Source organism: Salmo salar, chromosome 03 (assembly GCF_965601325.2).
Source record: "Salmo salar chromosome 03, fSalSal1, whole genome shotgun sequence".
NCBI classification, from domain to species: Eukaryota; Metazoa; Chordata; class Actinopteri; order Salmoniformes; family Salmonidae; genus Salmo; species Salmo salar.
Window position 1 is genome coordinate 44,132,393 of NC_138293.1, and position 20,358 is coordinate 44,152,750.

General features: G+C 41.3%; 1 protein-coding gene across 1 annotated transcript in view; it reads left to right on the forward strand.

The window, feature by feature from the left end:
- Positions 1–580: 580 nt before the first annotated feature.
- LOC106600503 (protein kinase C iota type) overlaps positions 581–20,358 on the forward strand; it is a 57,149-nt gene continuing 37,371 nt past the window's right edge. Inside the window, exons 1-2 of the mRNA XM_014191901.3 lie at positions 581–911; positions 17,305–17,426. Coding sequence (XP_014047376.1) covers positions 829–911; positions 17,305–17,426 — 205 coding nt within the window. The 5' untranslated portion in view covers positions 581–828. The remainder of the gene's footprint in view (positions 912–17,304; positions 17,427–20,358) is intronic.

A 20,358-nucleotide genomic window follows, 5' to 3' on the forward strand; every position in this document is an offset into this window, starting at 1 on the left:
GAGCTGTAGTCAATAAATAGCATTCTCACATAGGTGTACCTTTTGTCCAGGTGGGAAAGGGCAGTGTGGAGTGCAATAGAGATTGCATCATCTGTGGATCTGTTGGGGCGGTATGACAATTGGAGTGGGTCTAGGGTTTCTGGGATAATGGTGTTGATGCGAGCCATGACCAGCCTTCGAAGCACTTCATGGCTACAGACATGAGTGCTACTTGTTGGCTGCCTTTCTCTTGTATGAGAAAGGCAGCCAAAGCGATCCATTTGTAAAAAATAACTAAATTTCCAACTACCACATTATATTTTCATAGAAAATATATTATACGTATAAATGGCCATATACAAATGTTCCCATGTTCACACAAACGCCCTTGCATTTCATTTGGTACAATAGGAATAATGAACACGTTCACATTTACAGTACTGTGTTAAAAATAGCATTTACTCCTTGTCTATCATTACAATATATGATATTCATATGATTCGCCTTAAATATGTTCCATTGACCGAATATTATCTACGATCAGACAGTGTATCTTCTTGTTTAGTTTGTTGATTCAAATATTTATTGGCCCCTCCTACATTCCGCTAATGGATTCGTCCGTCGTGAGGCCTTTTTGTAGTAGTGAGTGTTGTTTGGCACTACTTTGTCTGGATTTTGTACAATTAAGAAGACTCAAATTGTTCGTTTCAACAGCTAGTCAGCTATCTAATTGTTTTATCTATCGAGGCAAGTTACAGAGGAGATCGTTTTGGGCGTGGTACACAGCTAAATTTGTCGCAGCCAGAAGAAAAACATCTTCGGCGTGCGGAGTTCCGATTCCGAGGGCTTATGATGCCGACGTTGCGGGACAGCACCATGTCTCACCCCGGCGAAAACCCTCACCAAGTCCGGGTAAAAGCTTATTACAAAGGGTAAGTAGACGGTTAGGGTTTGTGTGATTTGTATCGGAATAAAGCACTTCATTATTTGACTCGTTATGAACTTGGGCTAGGCTTTATTAGCCAGACGGTTAGCTTTTTAGCTAAGTTAGCTCGCTAGTTAACGTTATAAACTTGACAGACAAGTGAAACTGTCCAGAAAAGTAGTTAGTTAGCTGTTGCTAACTTACCTAGCTACTTAATGTTGGCCAGTATTAGTTAGCATGCACGTTCCCAATATGAATCTATTTTTAGTAAGTGAAGTTTCTTCCATTGTGTATGGCTTGGTAGCTAGCTACAGGTTCTGAGACATGACTAAGCTACATTGAATTTACTAGTTCACTAGCTAGCTAAATGGTAACTTTAACCAGTTAGCTGATGTTTTTGACGATGCTAGCTGGCAAGCTAGCAGGATGTTTGATACTCAACATGTGTCCTCATATAGCCGTACTGTACTGAACCTGGTGAGTTGTTGTCACTGCTCAAATTACACTATTACAATAATTGATGTAAAGCAAACTTTGACAACATCCTGTGACATTATTACGTGAGGTTCACATTGGATGTAATCTCGGATTTGTTTTCTTATCTTTGACATAGATAGGTGAGAGTTTACAACAATTAGAGATACTTAACGTTCATGACATGATTATGCCACTATTTGGGATGTAGCTAGTTATTTATAGTCGGTGAATAGTGGACCTAGTAATTGTATTCAGAGATGGAAATCATTTGTCACACACAGGTGTTGCCATGACACTTCTTGCTGTGTGATGGAGTCTGTGATTGTTGTTTTTCCTAAAAGAGAGACTGGCCAAACGTGTATTACCAGTAACTTCTGCCAGACCTGTTGTATTTCCCACTCACTCTAATTACCGCCCTGCCAGCACTCTATTGTCCCTGGATACTTAAATGTTTTTTTTTTTTATTTTTTTTTTTATGGAGACAAAAGCATCCAAAATATTTCTGAGATCAGTGCCTTGGAAGGTCAAGTATGTGGGGAATCTGGGATGAAACATTTCATCGGTTGGTCAAGTACAGTGTTGGGTCACACATCATCAAGCCAGCTAGGCAGGCCTTAAATCAGCATTGGCGGTTGTACATGTACATTTGCGAAGGATGGGGGTTAAGGGAATTTTTGTGGAATAGCTCATCTCTGTTAGCCTACATCCAATCAGATTAAAACAGAACAATTCAATTGGATCCAGGCTAGGCCTACATCATATACTAGTCGGCTCTCATCCGAATCTCATTTATGATTCTTACCATCAAGCCTGCTTCTTTATATCTGCTGCACTTTGTCTCAGAGTCATATAATGTATACATGGCTCTGCTTTGACTGCACAGTGTGCCAGGGTTTCCCAAACTCTGTACTCGGGACACCAAGGGGTGTGCGTTTAGTTTTTTGCCCTAGCCCTACACAGCTGACTGAAATACTCAATCAACTAATCATCAAGCTTTTATCATTTGAATCTGCTGTGTAGTGTTAGGGCAAAAAACGAAACCTTAGACAGAGTTTGGGAAACGCTACAGTATGCATTCATACTGTCCTATAATAATGGCCAGTTTGACAGGAGAGAGATGGTGGTAACGAGTACTGCCCTCTAGCTCCGTTCACTTTCATAGTCTCATTCACACAGACCCACACTGCTGTCAGCCAGCTTTCCAGTCAAGGTTAGCAGTAGGCAGGGTCTGGTCCGGTGACATGCGGTGTCAGGCTTTGGCAGTCTCTGCTTGTCACTGTAATTACTCTTTATTGACACATAGAGGGAGTAGTGGTTGGAGTCGAGGGAGTAGTGGTTGGAGTCGAGGGAGTAGTGGTTGGAGTCGAGGGAGTAGTGGTTGGAGTCGAGGCATGGCGGCTGGTAACAGATACTGGATGCAATGATACAATAAGCTTAGTAACTATTCATATATTTATTTATTTATTTATTTGAGTAATGATAAAGCAACCTGTTTCCAATTATTTTAAGTCACCTGACTGACAGTGGAATGTTCATAGTCATCACTCATCAAGTTTCTGGTTTTAATGCTTACACTCTTAAATATTTTTCTTTCTCTAGGCCCATTTGTAAGTCTGTCTGCTGTCTTAGTTTTAACGCAACATACATTTGTCTCAGGAGTTTCAATGTCACCACCAAACATCAGCTGCTATCAACTTCCTCTTTGTAAAGTAAACATTATGACGCATGAGCAATGAACAACATAGCACTGCAGTGTTTCCCCTAGGATTTCTTTCAGCAGCAGTGGCAGAGGGGAGGGGTGGGATCTTACACAATTCTACACATTTTGCCATGGTGATGAGTACATTTTATAGTTTAAAGCTGGTTTTCTGCAATTCTACACATTTTGTCATGGGTTTGAGAACATTTTACAGTTTTAAAACTAGTTTCCTGCAATTCAACACATTTTGCCATGGCTTATGCCGTGTTCTTATGCTGTCTGAGTGACTCAAACATTAAAACTAAATCAATGGGGGCTCCCATGTCATGTTTTTTTGGGATTTCTTGATTATCCTTGACTGTCTATTTTAGTTTTGTTCCTCAAAGATCTTATTTAAAAATATATTGTTCCATTATCTTTTCTATATACTTTATATATGTTATTTGTTTTTAAGTTTACACTGAAAACCATTTTACCATTCCGAAGGTTTATAAACATTTTAAAAAATACCTTAAAAAAAGTGGGCCTTCCAAGTGGCGCAGTGGTCTAGCTGTGCCGCTAGAGATTCTGGGTTCAAGTCCCAGTTGCAGCCGGCCGCGACCGAGAGACCTATGGGGCGGCGCACAATTGGCCCAGCGTCGTCCGGGTTAGGGGAGGGTTTGGCCGGCAGGGATGTCTTTGTCGCATCGCGCACTTAGACAACTGCGCAACTCGGAAGGCCCTCTACTCCTATGGCTGGCCTGGCGCGGTGCACGCTGACAAGACTGTAACTACCAATTGGATACCATGAAATTGGGGAGAAAACGGGGTAAAAATGTATACAATATATATTTTTTAAATGTGTTTTTGGCGACCACAATTTAGTCGATTGTTTTGTGAAGTTGGTCGACCAAGATGTTTTTTAGTCGAGCAGACTAAAAATATATATTTTTATGGCACGCAAGACACCCGTCTGTTTGGCGCCTGTTTCAGAGGACTAATCCGTGGGGATGGCACACCAGTAGTACATTTACTGTTAATTCTCGGTAATTTCTGTTAATGCATTCACTATATTATTTTTTTTATTTTACCATTCTCATTGTTGGAGTGGTCTCATTGTTTGCAGCGCGCACAAACTATTCTACACTTGTGAGAAACATGTTTTGGTTTATTTCATTCCATTTATGAGTTTTGTCCATTTATTGCCTTTTGTTTGGAGCGCTCCTGTCAATGTTGAGTAATGACTCACACCTGATTACACATAGAAGTAGGCCAAGGATACCTGACCTCTGTACAAATGTATGCCTAGAATTGTGCCCATTTAGGGATCTGATTGTCTTAACCTCTATGGGCTATGTGGGACGCAAGCGTCCCACCCCTGGTACACCCTATCAACAACAGGTGAAATATCAAGAGCGCCAAATTTGAAAACAATTAAATGTCATAATTCAAATTTCTCAAACATACAACTATCTTACACCCTTTGAAAGATAAACATCTCCTTAATCTAACCACGTTGTCCGATTTTCAAAAAGGCTTTACGGCGAAAGCATAAAGTTAGATTATGTTAGGAGTGTACATTGACAATAGCTGTGTGTAATGTTTGTCAATTCAAAGACAGGCGTCACCAAAAGCAGAAAACCAGCTAAAATTATGCACTAACCTTTGACAATCTCCATCAGATGACACTCCTAGCACATTATGTTAGACAATACATGCATTTTTTGTTCTATCAAGTTCATATTTATATCCAAAAACAGCGTTTTTTACTATGGCGTTGATGTTGAGGAAATCGTTTCCCTCCAATAACCGCCAGTCAATCAGCACAACAAATTAAATAATTACTATTCGAGAACATTGGTAAAATATTATATTGGCATTCAAAGAATTATAGATTTACATCTCTTGAACGCAACCGGATTGCCAGATTTAAAAATAACCTTACTGGGAAATCACACTTTGCAATAATCTGAGCACTGCGCCCAGAAAAATACGCTTTGTGATACAGACTAACCGCCATGTTGGATAGATCTAAAATCGAAAATACTATGTAAATAATCCATTACCTTTGATTCTCTTCATCAGATGTCACTTCCAGGAATCCCAGGTCCATAACAAATGTAGTTTTGTTCGAAAAAGCTCATAATTTATGTCCAAAAAGCTCTGTGTTGTTAGCACATGATCTATGCCCGCCGGACTTGTCTTCATAAACGAGGGGGGAAAAAATATTTACGTTAGTTCAAACATGTCAAACGTTGTATAGCATAAATCATTAGTGCCTTTTTTTAACCTGTTAGGGCTAGGGGGCAGTATTGACACGGCTGGATAAAAAACATACCCGATTTAATCTGGTTACCACTCCTACCCAGTAACTAGAATATGCATATACTTATTACATATGGATAGAAAACACCCTAAAGTTTCTAAAACTGTTTGAATGGTGTCTGTGAGTATAACAGAACTCAAATGGCAGGTCAAAACCTGAGAGATTCCTTTACAGGAAGTGGCCTGTCTGACCATTTCTTGAACTTCTTTTCCATCTCTATCTTTTACTAAGGATCTCTGCTCTAACGTGACACTTCCTACGTCGTCCATAGGCGCTCAGAGCCCGGGAAAAACCTGAATGTCGTCATCCCAGCCCCAGGCTGAAACACATTATCGCCTTTCTCAAGTGGCCGATCAAGGGACTCTGGGCTTAGGCGCGTGACCTGACCGCCCCCGCCTTTGTGATTTTTTTTCCCCTCTGTTTGCCGAAAAGGAGATTCCCGGTCGGAATATTATCGCTTTTCTACGAGAAAAATGGCATAAAAAATGATTTTAAACAGCGGTTGACATGCTTCGAAGTACGGTAATGGAATATTTTGAATTTTTTTGTCACGAATTGCGCCATGCGCTCGACCCTTCTTTACCATTTCGGATAGTGTCTTGAACGCACGAACAACTTCCGGGGAATTCGCTAACATTTTACTAAATTACTCACGATAAACGTTCACAAAAAGCAAAACAATTATTTTAAGAATTATAGATACAGAACTCCTCTATGCACTCGATATGTCCGATTTTAAAATAGCTTTTTGGTGAAAGCACATTTTGCAATATTTTAAGTACATAGCCCAGGCATCACGGGCTAGCTATTTAGACACCCGGCAAGTTTAGCACTCACCAATATCAGCTTTACTATTATAAAAGTTTCATTACCTTTTGTTGTCTTCGTCAGAATGCACTCCCAGGACTGCTACTTCAATAACAAATGTTGGTTTGGTCCAAAATAATCCATCGTTATATCCGAATAGCGGCGTTTTGTTCGTGCGTCCCAGACACTATCTGAAATGGTAAATCAGGGTCGTGCGCATGGCGCAATTCGTGACAAAAAAAATCGAAATATTCCATTACCGTACTTCGAAGCATGTCAACCGCTGTTTAAAATCCATTTTTATGCCATTTTTCTCGTAAAAAAGCGATAATATTCCGACCGGGAATCTCCTTTTAGCTAAACTGAGGAAAGTAAACAAAGCTTTCGGTCGATGCGGGCACGAGCCTGAGTCTCACAGTACTGTAACCAGCCACTACCCAAACGCGCTACTTTGTTTCAGCCAGAGCCTGCAAATTCACGATTCAGCTTTTTACCGCCTTCTGAGACCCTATGGCAGCCGTAGGAAGTGTCACGGGACAGCTAAGATCCTCACTCTTCAATAAACAGAGACAAGAAGAACGACACCTTGTCAGACAGGCCACTTCCTGCCTGAAACCTTGTCAGGTTTTTGCCTGCCAAATGAGTTCTGTTATACTCACAGACACCATTCAAACAGTTTTAGAAACTTTGGAGTGTTTTCTATCCATATGTAATAAGTATATGCATATTCTAGTTACTGGGTAGGAGTGGTAACCAGATTAAATCGGGTATGTTTTTTATCCGGCTGTGTCAATACTGCCCCCTAGCCCTAACAGGTTAATCACTATGTTTGATGCACAGTTTGACATGGCATCATAACCTGGGTTGTTTTAACAGATGAGCTTATGTTTGTCTATTGCGAAGAACATTTGCAGCAGAACACGCACCTGAGCGCACCGAGAGTCTTTTCATTCAACCAATTGATTGGTCAAAATGATTTATAGCTGTCCGGTGGCTGGTCTCAGACAATCCCGCAGGTGAAGAAGCCGGATGTGGAGGTCTTGGGGTGGTGTGGTTACACATGGTCTGTGGTTGTGAGGCCGGTTGGACGTACTGACAAATTCTCTAAAACGACATTATGATAGAGAAATGAACGTTCAATTCTCTGGCAACAGCTCTGGTGGACATTCCTGCAGTCAACCATGACAACTGCACACTCCCTCAACTTGAAACATCTGTGACATTGTTGTGTGACAACTGCATATTTTAGTGGCCTTTTATTGTCCCCAGCACAAGGTGCACCTGTGTAATGGTCGTGTCGTTTAATCGGCTTCATGATATGCCATGTCAGGTGGATGGATTATCTTGACAAATGAGAAATGCTCACTAACAGGGATGTAAACAAATTTGTGCACAACATTTGAGAGAAATAAGCTTTTTGTGCGTATGGAACATTTCTGGGCTCTTTTTATTATATCTCATGAAACATGGGACCAACACTTTATATGTTGAATTTATAGTTTTGGTCAGTATTATTGAAGTGTATTGAAATGACTTAGGAACTGAGCACACTTGAGAGGTGTGTGGCCACTTGGAGACACCAGTTAGTCCTCTAACACGAACCCTTGATAAAAAAAATTTTTATGGTGCACCTACCAAGCTTTTCCCAGGAATATTCTTATGTCACTGAATGTATTCTGATTATTTTCAGATTTTGTTATCAACAAATGCGGCACGAAGTACCGTAAATGTAAAATGCACATAAAATCAACAGTGTAATGTTTGGATTCAGTCTTGAACTGTTGTCCTCAACTTTGTTCTAATAATTTTCCCATAATCTCCAAACGGTTTGCTTTCTATTACTACCATTTTTTTCATATTTATAATGTAGTGAACATTTCAATTTAGCCCTATCCATATAGGCCAATTCCCACGAGTGTAAAGGGTTAAAAACATGTCCCTGAACTTTGGGGACTAGGACGTTTTTTTCTTTAAACCTCATGCCTAGGGCTGGATGTGTCAGTGGTGTTCATACATGCCTAAGCAATTAGCCACAAAATCCCTTGTTTGAATGTGCCATTTTATCCTGCATTTTCCCCCATGTGGACTAGCCCCCTTGCAATTCGAGTTCCAGCCAAGGAGTTTCAGCCCCTCGCCATTTGAGTGATGGCTAGCAAGATGCACACACAGTAGAGGGAGAGCATCTCATTCCAAAAAAAGTTATTGACGTTTTCTGGATTGACTGAACTTCATGTCTTTAAAATAATGGACTGTTGTTTCTCTTTTCTTATTTGAGCTGTTCTTGCCATAATATGGATTTGGGTCTTTTACCAAATAGAGCTATCTTCTGTTTACCACCCCTACCTTGTCACAACACAACTGATTGGCTCAAACGCAATAAGAAGGAAAGAAATATCACAAATGTACTTTTAAGAAGGCACACCTGTTAATTGAAATGCATTCCAGGTGACTACCTCATGAAGCTGGTTGAGAGAATGCCAAGAAAGCTGTCAACAAGCTATCATCAAGGAAAAGGGTGGCTACTTTGAAGACTCTAATATAAAATATATTTTGATTTGTTTAACACTTTTTGGCGGAGCTCATTAAAATAAAAGCCAGTGTGTACCTATTTAGGATACATCACCATAAAGAGAATGCCATTCATTTAGACGCAGTATACCAAACATTAGGAACACCTTCCTTGTATTGAGTTGGCACACACAATCCATGTTTCAAGGCTTAAAATAAGTATTTAACCTGTCTCCTCCCCTTCATCTACACTGATTGGAGTGGGTTTAACAAGTGACATCAATGAGGGATCATAGCTTTCACCTGGTCAGTCTGTCATGGAAAGATCCAGTGTTTTTCATGTTTTTTACACTCGGTGTATATTTAATCTGAACCCATGTGTTGGTAGTGTCAAAACAGCAAATCAACTTGTGTACTATCCAGGTACCAACTGTTCAATTGTACATTTTGAACCTGTAATCGAACCCACAAATGCTGATGCTTCAGATACTCAACTTGTCTAAAGAAGGCCAGTTTCATTGCTTCTTTAATCAGAACAACAGTTTTCTGCTGTGCCAACATAATTGCAAAATGGTTTTCTAATGATCAATTAGACTTTTAAAATGATCAACTTAGATTAGCAAACACAACGTGCCATTGGAACACAGGAGTGATGGTTTCTAATAATGGGCCTATGTAGATATTCCATAAAAAATCAGCCGTTTCCAGCTACAATAGTCATTTACAACATTAACAATGTCTACACTGTATTTCTGATCAATTTGATATTTTATTGGACAAAAAAAGGGAATTAAGTGCCCCCAAACTTTTGAACGGTAGCGTATGCAATGCTGTCTCGGCTAATATGCATATGCAGCTGTAGTTTTTATTAAACTCCGTTCTAGGATGCATGACACCCACACATCTTTTTATCTACATACTTTTATTTGGATTTCTACCCGAAGTAGGCTATATGATAGAATGTTTCGTTAAGCCTGCTTCTAGTTACTTGAAATCAGACCTATAAATCACGCCAAAACATCATTCTAAAATTGAAATCACTGACAAAGTTAATGAAACACTAGGCTCATGAGTAGGCAAATTTAAGATTTACAGTAGCTGGGTGTTTATAGCTGCAATGGAGATTGAGGGTACATGCCTCCAGTGGTGACAGAGAGATGGATGTTTTTAGGTGTACTGCCTGGGGAGAGGGGCACACTGATCAACACTCTCCCTGCTTGGGTGCTCACCAGTGACCAATGACCTACCTGCTTAGCAGCAGGTGGGGCTGCCGCTGGGGTTTTAGAGGGTAGTGGCGACAAGGGGAAGGGGCAGAATTCCATTCTCCCTAGTTACCTTTGTTCATTTTCTGTAACATGCATAATGACTTTTCTCATACGTAACTAATGAAGTACCCCATGAAGGCTTATGCAGAAACACTGCTTAGAAACTACGAAGGAAAAGACATTCTCTCAATGTCCTTCTCCAATAGTGTCTGAATATTATACCTCTCACATGTACAAAACATTAGGAACACGTACTTTTTCCATGTGTAACCATTATTTAACTAGGCGAGGCAGTTAGGAACAAATTCTTATTTACAATGACGGCCTACCCCGGCCAAACCCGGACAACACTGGGCCAATTGTGCGCCTCCATATGGGACTCACTGCCGGATGTGATGCAGTCTGGATTTGAACCAGGGACTGCAGTGACGCCTCTTGCACTGAGATGCAGTGCCTTAGACCGCTGCGCCACTCGGGAGCCATGACCGACTGACCAGGTTAAAGCTATGATCCCTTACTGATGTCACTTTTTTTGAAGCTGTTTCAGTGTAGATGAAGGGGAGGGGTCAGGTTAAAGAAGGATTTAATCCATGAGACAATTTAGACGTGGATTGTGTATTCATTGAGGTTGAATGGGCAAGACAAAAGATTTAAGTGCCTTTGAACGGAGTAAGGTAGTAGGTGCAAGGTGCACTGGTTTGTGTCAAGGACTGCAACGCTGCTGGGTTTTTCCTGTGTGTATCAAGAATGGTCTATCACCCAAAGGACATCCAGTCAACCTGACACAACTGTAAGAAGCATTGGATTCAATATGGGGCAGCATCCCTGTGGAATGTTTTCAACATCTTGTGGAGTCCATTCCCCGACGAATTGAGGGCAAAAGGAGGCGGTGAAACTCAATATTAGGTGGTTGTTCCTAATGTTTTCTACACTCAGTTTAGGCTGGACACAACATTTTTAACAATAGATAAAAACGAGTTCATTACGTCGGCCGTGGAGCCCAGTTTGATAATATTACCGTATGTCCCAGCTGCTTGCTGTAGGTTTGAAGTAATCATGAAAAACAGGCCTTATTTTAGGGCATTTTTCACCCTGCCAGCTCCTATTAGTTCTATTGAGCATCGTGGTACCAATTCACTTTCCGAATGTTCTATTCCCAGCTTATTGTTATAGGTCACAATGCCTGCTTTGCTATTGTTGGCAGTGAGACCTGCCCACGTTTAACCAATTGCTGGTAGTTAAAACGTCAACAACAACAAAAAATTACTCATGGAACTCTGAGGTCGCCCCATTGTTTCCTACATGGGAAATATAGGTATGTCTGTCTATTTCCCCAAATATCTCGCAACCATGAGAATCTTATTATGTAAGGCTGTTTTAATATCTTCAAATGCTATACACCATCCTTTGTACATAAGCGGACATTTTGTATAAAGGACCATACTTTTTTCTATGGCCATTTTGGGTCACAGTTGAATGTTTTTTTTTTTGTAAAAACAAATGGGCTTTGTCTGGGCCGCGCTTTTTAAAATTTTTATATGGCCGTGAGCTGATTTAATTATGACAGCCCTGGGCTAGCGTATCAATTTATATAACTATTAGCTAGCTACTGGAGGATGTCATGTCATTGGAGCAGGGGTTGAGTGACATATTGGCAAAAATCCATTCAGGTGTATTTTGTGGCTTTTGGTGAATGCATTCTAATCTAAATTTGCGCTGTTGGTACTTAACTGAAAACACAAAGTCCAGTTCAAAGTGAATGATGGCTGGCTCGTGTGGCATAGGGCTTATTTGCATATAGGCCTACTGTAGCTCTGATTGGCTATGGCGCTGCGTAGATTCCGGTCCTGGTAATGACCAACGCTTTTATTAGGTTTTATTTACTTCTGTTTTAATTGTCCAAATGCACGGCCACTAGAATTTTCACAAATGTATAACTATACGTTATTCCCAAACATTCTATTAACTTATGAAAACATGAAAATGACCATATCTAAGTGCTTGCTTGTCAGAAAATGTAAAAAAAAAAAAAAAAAAAAGTAATATTCTTCCTGTGGGTGTATATGAACAGATTTGAATAAGATTTCATGTTGCTAAAACGCTGTCAGTTACACTTTAATGAACAGCAACTGCACAGGCCCAGTTACCTAGCTGGACGGTACATAATGGAGCAGTGTACTGGCATTGATACTGGCTCTGCTAGTGTAGTAACAGTACTGTGTGGCTGAATGAATGGGGTGTCATTTGAGAGAGAACACGTGTCTGTCTATTCCTGCTCCTATCAGCCATGGTGCTTAGAAGGATGTGTGGGCCTGTAAAGTTGGGAGTGTAGCTACCAAAATGAGGGTCAACACTCCTCCTGTGCTGTCTCTAATTAACACAAACAAGGGTGAGGGGGAGGAAGCGAGAGGGGTGAACATGTGACGAAGAGAAAAAGAAGAGGCAGAAGGTGAGAATATGGAGGAAGCGAGAGAGGCAGGGGGTGGGAATACGAGACGGCATATACCAGCCAATTTTCTGCCTGCTCTGAACCTGTCATTCCAAGGCTAGAATGGCGCTCACCTACAGTAGCCAATGCACTTCAAAGTAATGTAGGATTATACAACAATTTCAGGTGCAGTGCTGGCAAATATTTATATTCTTAAAAAAAATATATCTGCACATGCTGTTGTACACTGCTGTATTCTTTGTCACACATGGCAGTAGCCAGGTCGCAGTTGTAAATGAGAACTTGTTCTCAACTGGCCTACCTGGTTATATATAGGTGAAATAATAAAAAAGCATGTAGTGTTCACGTAGGCCTACTTCTACTACCTTCAGCTCCTGCGTTACCTGACTGATGTGATGTGAAAGTAGAGCTGGGCGCTATGGACAAAAAGTCCTTACGCAATAAATGTACCCATTTTGCTCTCATGATAAATAGAACAATAACAAATAACAAAAAAATATACAATTATGCCCATTTACTTTCCATTAGCAGGATGACTCTAGACTTGAGTTTTCCAGTGCCAAGTAAGACATGAAACGTTAGCTATTTCATCTAACATATCCAGGGAATGCATGATGGATATTTTTATGTGCAACATGACAAAATAGGATCCAGAATAATCATATCTCAATTTGGTCCTTTAGAGATGAAATTGCCTGCATGTTTTTTTTGTTGTTGTGCATATTGGCCAGGGATCATCAACTATATTCAGCTGCGTAGATGGTCGGGGGGCCGGAACATAATTACAAATAATTTGTGACTGCAAATTGACAGCAATAGTTTCCGTTAGGAAAATGTGGTGCGGGAAATTTGACCGGCAGCATTTTCATTTACTGGACATTTTCGGAACTTACTGGACCCATATGTATTGGGTACTTTGCATTTAGATTTCTGCCTAAATAGACATAACCGAAAGTAACTGCTATTAATGTGTAATTACACGATTCTAACATGCCAAAACCTTTTTTTTTTGGAAAGAAGACGTCTGGGAGATTAATAGGAAATGATCTGAAGATAGATGGGAGTTACATAGATGATTGTGGACTACAGGAAAAGGACTGAGCACTCCCCCATTCTCATCAACGGGGCTGTCCTCTGCTACCGCACGGCAAGCGGTACCGGAACGCCAAGTCTAGGTCCAAAAGGCTTCTCAACAGCTTCCACCTCCAAGCCATAAGACTCCTTACCAGCTAATCAGATGGCTACCCATACTATTTGCGTTGCTATTCTCTGTTTATTATTTATGGATGGTCACTTTAACTCTACCTACATGTACATATTACCTCAATTACCTCGATTAACCGGTGCCCACGCACATTGACTCTGTACCTGTACCCCCTGTATGAAGCCTTGTAATTGCACTGTTTTGCACACTGGATGTGCCCAAGTTATTGTTCACTATAAAAACTAAATTTGTTGTGGGACATACATGGCATATCCAAGTGTTTGCATCATATTTTTATGCGCATAGATATCGTCACTCGGTGGCCATTCGATGTTGCCATTGTCATACGTCATCAGATACCATTGGCAATAGGCTCGCTTTCTTCCTACCAACCTAAGGTTTTATTTCATACCCCCATGTAGCTATAGCTCAAACACAGACCAAATGGAAGCTTACCTTGTACCGGTCTTCCCTGTGGCTCAGTTGGTAGAGCATGGTGTTTGCAACGCCAGCATGGTGTGTGCAACGCCAGGGTTGTGGGTTCGATTCCCACAACCAGTACAAAAAAAAAAATGCATGAAATGAATTGTATGCATTCACTACTGTAAGTCGCTCTGGATAAGAGCGTCTGCTAAATGACCTAAATGTAACTAAATGTAACTTGTAAGATGTTTTCTGTTTGGTGGAAATGTTGTGTAAAATAAACATGTTCGCTCTGGGACTTGTGATCAATAATGGTCACAGGCAGACAAAAAAGATATCCTCATGATCTGTGGAGTACCGGCTTTTGGTGTGAATCAACGTATTCTGTGTTCATTTCCTTTATGCTTCACAACGCTAACCGGAATGTAGGTAGCAGACATCTTGAAATGAGGTCATCGGCTCGGCCTGCCCTTATACATTTTGTTTGCCCATATATGGTAGTAAGTCACACCAATTATTTTAAGGCACAGATCAATAGCCAAGATACTCAGCTTTCCGCAGACACCCTAATTTTAATAAAATGAAGTAAAACATGAGCTCACCAGTTGGACAACACTGGCCTAGGCTATATGCTACATTTACCACCTGAGGAAGTGGGAACTCAAAACACCTTAGCTAGATTGCGAACTCTAAATGTGATATTGTTGCTAGATGGCCATGTGTTTTGACAAACTCCAAGAACCCAGTGGCCTCCATCATTCTTAAATGGAAGTAGTTTGGAATCACCTAAACTCTTCCAAGAGCTGGTCGCCCGGCCAAACTGAGCAATCAGGCTCCCGGGTGGCGCAGCGGTCTAAGGCACTGCATCTCAGTGCAACAGGCCCTGGTTTGAATCCAGGCATGTATCGTAAACGTTTGTGACTAGGAGTCCCATAGGGCGGCGCACAATTGGCCCAGCGTCGTCCGGGTTTGGCTGGGGTAGGTCGTCATTGTAAATAAGAATTTGTTCTTAACTGACTTGCCAAGTTATTAAAAAATAAAATCAGCAAAATCAAGGGAGAAGGGCCTTGGTCAGGGAGGTGATCAAGAAACCCAATGGTCACTGACAGCTCCAAAGTTCCTCTGTGGAGATGGTTGTCCTTCTGGAAGATTCTCCCATCTCTGCAGCGCTCCACCAATCAGGCCTTTACGGATGCCACTCCTCCTCAGTAAAAGGCACATGACAGCCCGCTTGGAGTTTGCAAAAGGAACCTAAAGACTCTCAGACCATGAGAATCTCTGGTCTGATGAAACCAAGTTTGAACTTGAATGCCAAGCGTCATGCCCGGAGGATACTTGTCACCATCCCTACGGTGAAGCATGGCGGTGGCAGCATCATGCTGTCTTTCAGCGCCAGGGTCTGAGAGACTAGTCAGGATCGAGGGAAAGATGAATGAAGCAACGTTCAGACAGATGTTTGATGAAAACCTGCTCCAGAGTGCTCAGGACTTCAGACTGGGGTGAAGGATCACCTTCCAACAGGACAACAACCCTAAGCACACGTACCAAGCTGTAGCGTCACCCTAGAAGACTCGAGCCTATAATCGCTGCCAAAGGTGCTTCAACAAAGTACTGAGTAAAGGGTCTGAGTACTTATCTAAATGTGATACTTCAGTTTCATTTTAAATACATTTGCAAAATGTCAACCTGTTTTTGCTTTGTCATTATGGGGTATTGTGTGTAGATTGAGATGTTTTTATTTAGTACATTTTAGAATAAAGCAAAATGCACTGTAGGTAGGGATAAAGTGACTTGGCAACTGATGGACAATAAACCGTAGCAGCAGCGTATGTGATGAGTCGAGTTGTTGATAAGAGCGTCTGCTAAATGACGTAAATGTATATGTTGCAAAAAGGGTCAATGCATATAGTCCGGTTAACTATTTAACTAACTATATAGAAGTCTTATGGCTTGTGGGTAGATGTTTTTTCCGGGTCCTGTTGGTTCCAGACTTGGTGCATCTGTACCGCTTGCTGTGCGGTAGCAGAGAGAGCAGTCTGACTTTGGTGGCTGGAGTCTTTGACAATTTTTAGGGCCTTCCTCTTACACCGCCTGCTATAGAGGTCCTGGATGGCAGGGAGTTGGCCCCAGTGATGTACTGGGCTGTATACACTACCCTCTGTAGGGCCTTGGGGTCTGATGCCAAGCAGTTGCCATACCAAGCGGTGATGCAGCCAGTCAAGATGCTCTGTGATGCAGCAGTGTTGCAAGGCTATGCTCACTGAATCTGTACATAAGGACTTAATTTTTGGTCAGTCAGTTGTAAGGGGGAAAAAAGCCAACACTTGCACCTTTTCTTTTTTTCTTACTAGCTCTGACCTTGCGGGTGGCTACTTTGAGCAAAAATGTACTTCCTCTTATCTGATATGTGGTTGTCCCACCTAGCTATCTTAAGATGAATGCACTAACTGTAAGTCGCTGTGGATAAGAGCTTCTGCTAGATGACTAAAATGTTATTCTGTTTAGGACCAGATAACATTCCAATTTTCCAAATTTTTTTTGGGGGGGGTGATTCTTTCCAGTGTGTCAAATAGTTATCTTTTTGCCGTGTCATTATTTGGTTTGGTTTAATTGTGTTGGTGTCCTGGGGCTCTGTAGGGTCTGTGTTTTTGAACTGAACCAGCTGGCTGAGGATACTGTTCTCTAGGTTAATCTCTGTAGGTTTGGGCTTTCTGGTGGAATGTGTGTGTATCGCCCTCTTTAAGTCATATGCTCTGTGTGCATTGTTTGTGGTTTTGCGTTGTACACAATGTGCATGCAGAATTCTTCAAAAATATAGTCTCAATTGTGTTTGTCCCATTTTTTTTTTTTTTTTTTTTGTAAATTCTTGGTTGGTGAGTGGACCCCAGACCTCACAACCATAGAGGGCAATGAGTTTTTAGCTAGATCCTAATTCAGATGTAGAGTTTAATGGTCCTTTTGACGGCATAGAAGGCCCTTCTTGCTGTGTGTCTTAGATCGTTCACAGCCTTGTGGAAGTGACCTGTGGTGTTGATGTTTAGGCTGAGGTAGGTATAATTATTTGTTCTCTAGGAGAACGGTGTCTAGATAGTATTTGTTGTCCTGGCAACTGGACCTTTGTTGGAACACCTTTATTTTTGTCTTACTGAAATTCACTGTCAAGGTCCAAGTCTGACAGAATAAAAAGAATGTAAATAAGTGTGTGTACTTAGTGTATTGTCCCTGACTGTCTCCCCCCCCCCCCTCCTCTGGTCTTCTCCCAGGGATATTATGATCACACACTTTGAGCCATCCATCTCCTACGAGGGTCTGTACGGGGAGGTCAAAGACATGTGCTCCATGGACAACGACCAGCTCTTCACCATGAAGTGGATCGACGAGGAAGGTTTTATTTATTTTTTCTTATCCTCTAGTCATCTCTCACCCATCTATCCATCTAAGCTAATTTCCTGCGATTATATGCATTTTGCTATGGCTAAATCTGTTATTTTGTTCAAACATAACATACTGCTAAATTCATTGTTTTTGCTATTTTCAATTGTCCCTGACGGTCTAGCTTTTCTTTTGGTGATTGTTTAGTTCTCAAAGATTATATTATAAAAAATTATACCACAGCATTGTTGAATTCTTGTTTCTGATTTGCTAGAAGGCATTCTAGAATGGACGTTAAAACCAGATAACGGGACAGTTGGCCAAGATATTGGAACACCTTGCAATCATGACGTAATATGTGCCTACACATGCAGACCATACTTGCTATACAGTTACAGAGAGCTAAACCAACAACTACACAAACTGAAATTGGATGCATTGTGGATGCAATGTAAACACAGGTCCAAAGAGGAAAAAACATACACTGAACAAAAATATTTAGCGTGACAAATCTCCTTCGCATTGTTGATCAGGCTGTTGATTGTGGCCTGTGGAACGTTATCCCACTCCTCTTCAATGGCTGTGCGACGTTGCTGGATATTGGCGGGAACTGGAGCATCCAGAGCATCCCAAACAGTGGACACTCATCAGAGGAGGAAGGGGAGGACCATCCTTCTCAGTGAATTTCATAAAAAAAAAGTGGAACATTAACGTTATCCTTTTTAGATAAAACTATACTAAATATATTCACGTCACCAAATAACACTGTTTTGCAATAAAGGTCTACAGTAGCGTCGTTAGCACTATGTTCTGTAACATCATGGTGTAGCTGGAGGACAGCTTCCTTCTGTCCTCTGGGTACATTGACTTCAATACAAAACCTAGGAGACTCATTGTTCTCACCCCCTTCCAACTTCCGGAGGATGTCCTCAAACCTATCAGAGCTCTTGCAACATGAACTGACATGTTGTCCACCCAATCAAAGGGTCAGAGAATGAATCGTACTGAATGCATACGCTACAGCTAGCTAACACTGCAGTCCATAGAATATGGTGAGTAGTTGACAATATTTTAACAGTTTTGAACTAAGTAATTTCTTCCAAAATTAAGGAGAAGCGAAAGAGAGCTATTCGAAGTATATATTTTTTCTCTTAATTAGCTAGCATTGAATGCAGCCAGCTAGTTTAGCCTACTCAAACACCCGGCTCAAACAGAGAGGGATGCTATGTTAGCTAGCTGGCTGTGGCTATCCAACACTGTAACTCTTTGAAGTCCAGGTAAGCTTTCGGTTTTCATTTATTGCCACCGGGGCCCACCAGAGTATCTGCTAAATTGCTTGCTGCTGACTGTACACTGTACTGCATGATTTTAGCAGGTTTACTAACGTGTTAATCACCATAGCTACTAGAACTATGATGTGACAATGGTGTAGGCTGTGTGTAGCGGTTAGTGGTCATGATATAAAGGTTGGGCTTGGAAATGTTTTTCCTCTGGTCACAGACAGCTGATGTGTTGAGCACTGAAGTGCACAAGTTAAGGAAAAAGGTGGGAGGAGAGCGCATAGATGCGAGAAGGGATGAAATATACAACGAGCTGTTTGTATATGACTGCTATTAAAGTGAACTGGTTGCGTGTGATCGGGTGTATTCAATCTTGCTGATTCTTAACTTTTCTTAAGGTGTATTCGTAAATTCAGTGAATTTACTAACGCACCCTTAAACGGAACGAACCGGGGATAAGCTGCATTTGTCCAATAGATTACACCCTAGATCAGCTAGAGGTGGTATTGAATGTGTCACTGTCTGTCACCTTGATTACTCCATCTTCTCTCTACCTGTGCACCTACTATACCTACAGTTGAAGTTGGAAGTTTACATACACCTTAGCCAAATACATTTAAACTCACAACTCCTGTCATTTTAATCCTAGTAAAAAATTCCCTGTCTTCGGTCAGTTAGGATCACCACTTTATTTTAAGAATGTGAAATGTCAGAATAATAGATTTATTTCAGCTTTTATTTCTTTCATCACATTCCCAGTGGGTCAGACGTTTACATACACCTAATTAGTATTTGGTAGCATTGCCTTTAAATTGTTGAACTTGGGTCAAACGTTTTGGGTAGCCTTCCACAAGATTCCCACAATAAGTTGGGTGAATTTTGGCCCATTCCTCCTGACAGAGATGGTGTAACTGAGTTAGGTTTGTAGGCCTCCTTGCTCGCACACGCTGTTTCAGTTCTGCCCACACATTTTCTAGGTCAGGGCTTTGTGATGGCCACTCCAATACCTTGACTTTGTTGTCCTTAAGCCGTTTTGCCACAACTTTGGAAGTATGCTTGGGGTCATTGTCCATTTGGAAGACCCATTTGCGACCAAGCTTTAACTTCCTGACTGATGTCTTGAGATGTTGCTTCAATATATCCACATAATTATCCTTCCTCACGGTGCCATCTATTTTGTGCAGTGCACCAGTCCCTCATGCAGCAAAGCACCCCCGCAACATGATGCTGCCACCCCCGTGCTTCACGGTTGGGATGGTGTTCTTCGGCTTGCAAGCATCCCCCTTTTTCATCCAAACATAACGATGGTGATTAAGGCCAAACAGTTCTATTTTTGTTTCATCAGACCAGAGGACATTTCTCCAAAAAGTACGATCTTTGTCCCCATGTGCAGTTGCAAACTGTAGTCTGGCTTTTTTATGGCGGTTTTGGAACAGCGGCTTCTTCCTTGCTGAGCGGCCTTTCAGGTTATGTCGACTCGTTTTACTGTGGATATAGATACTTTGGTACCTGTTTCCTCCAGCATCTTCACAAGGTCTTTTGCTGTTGTTCTGGGATTGATTTGCACTTTTCGCACCAAAGTACGTTTATCTCTAGGAGACAGAACACATCTCCTTTCTGAGCGGTATGACGGCTGTGTGGTCCCATGGTGTTTATACTTGAGTA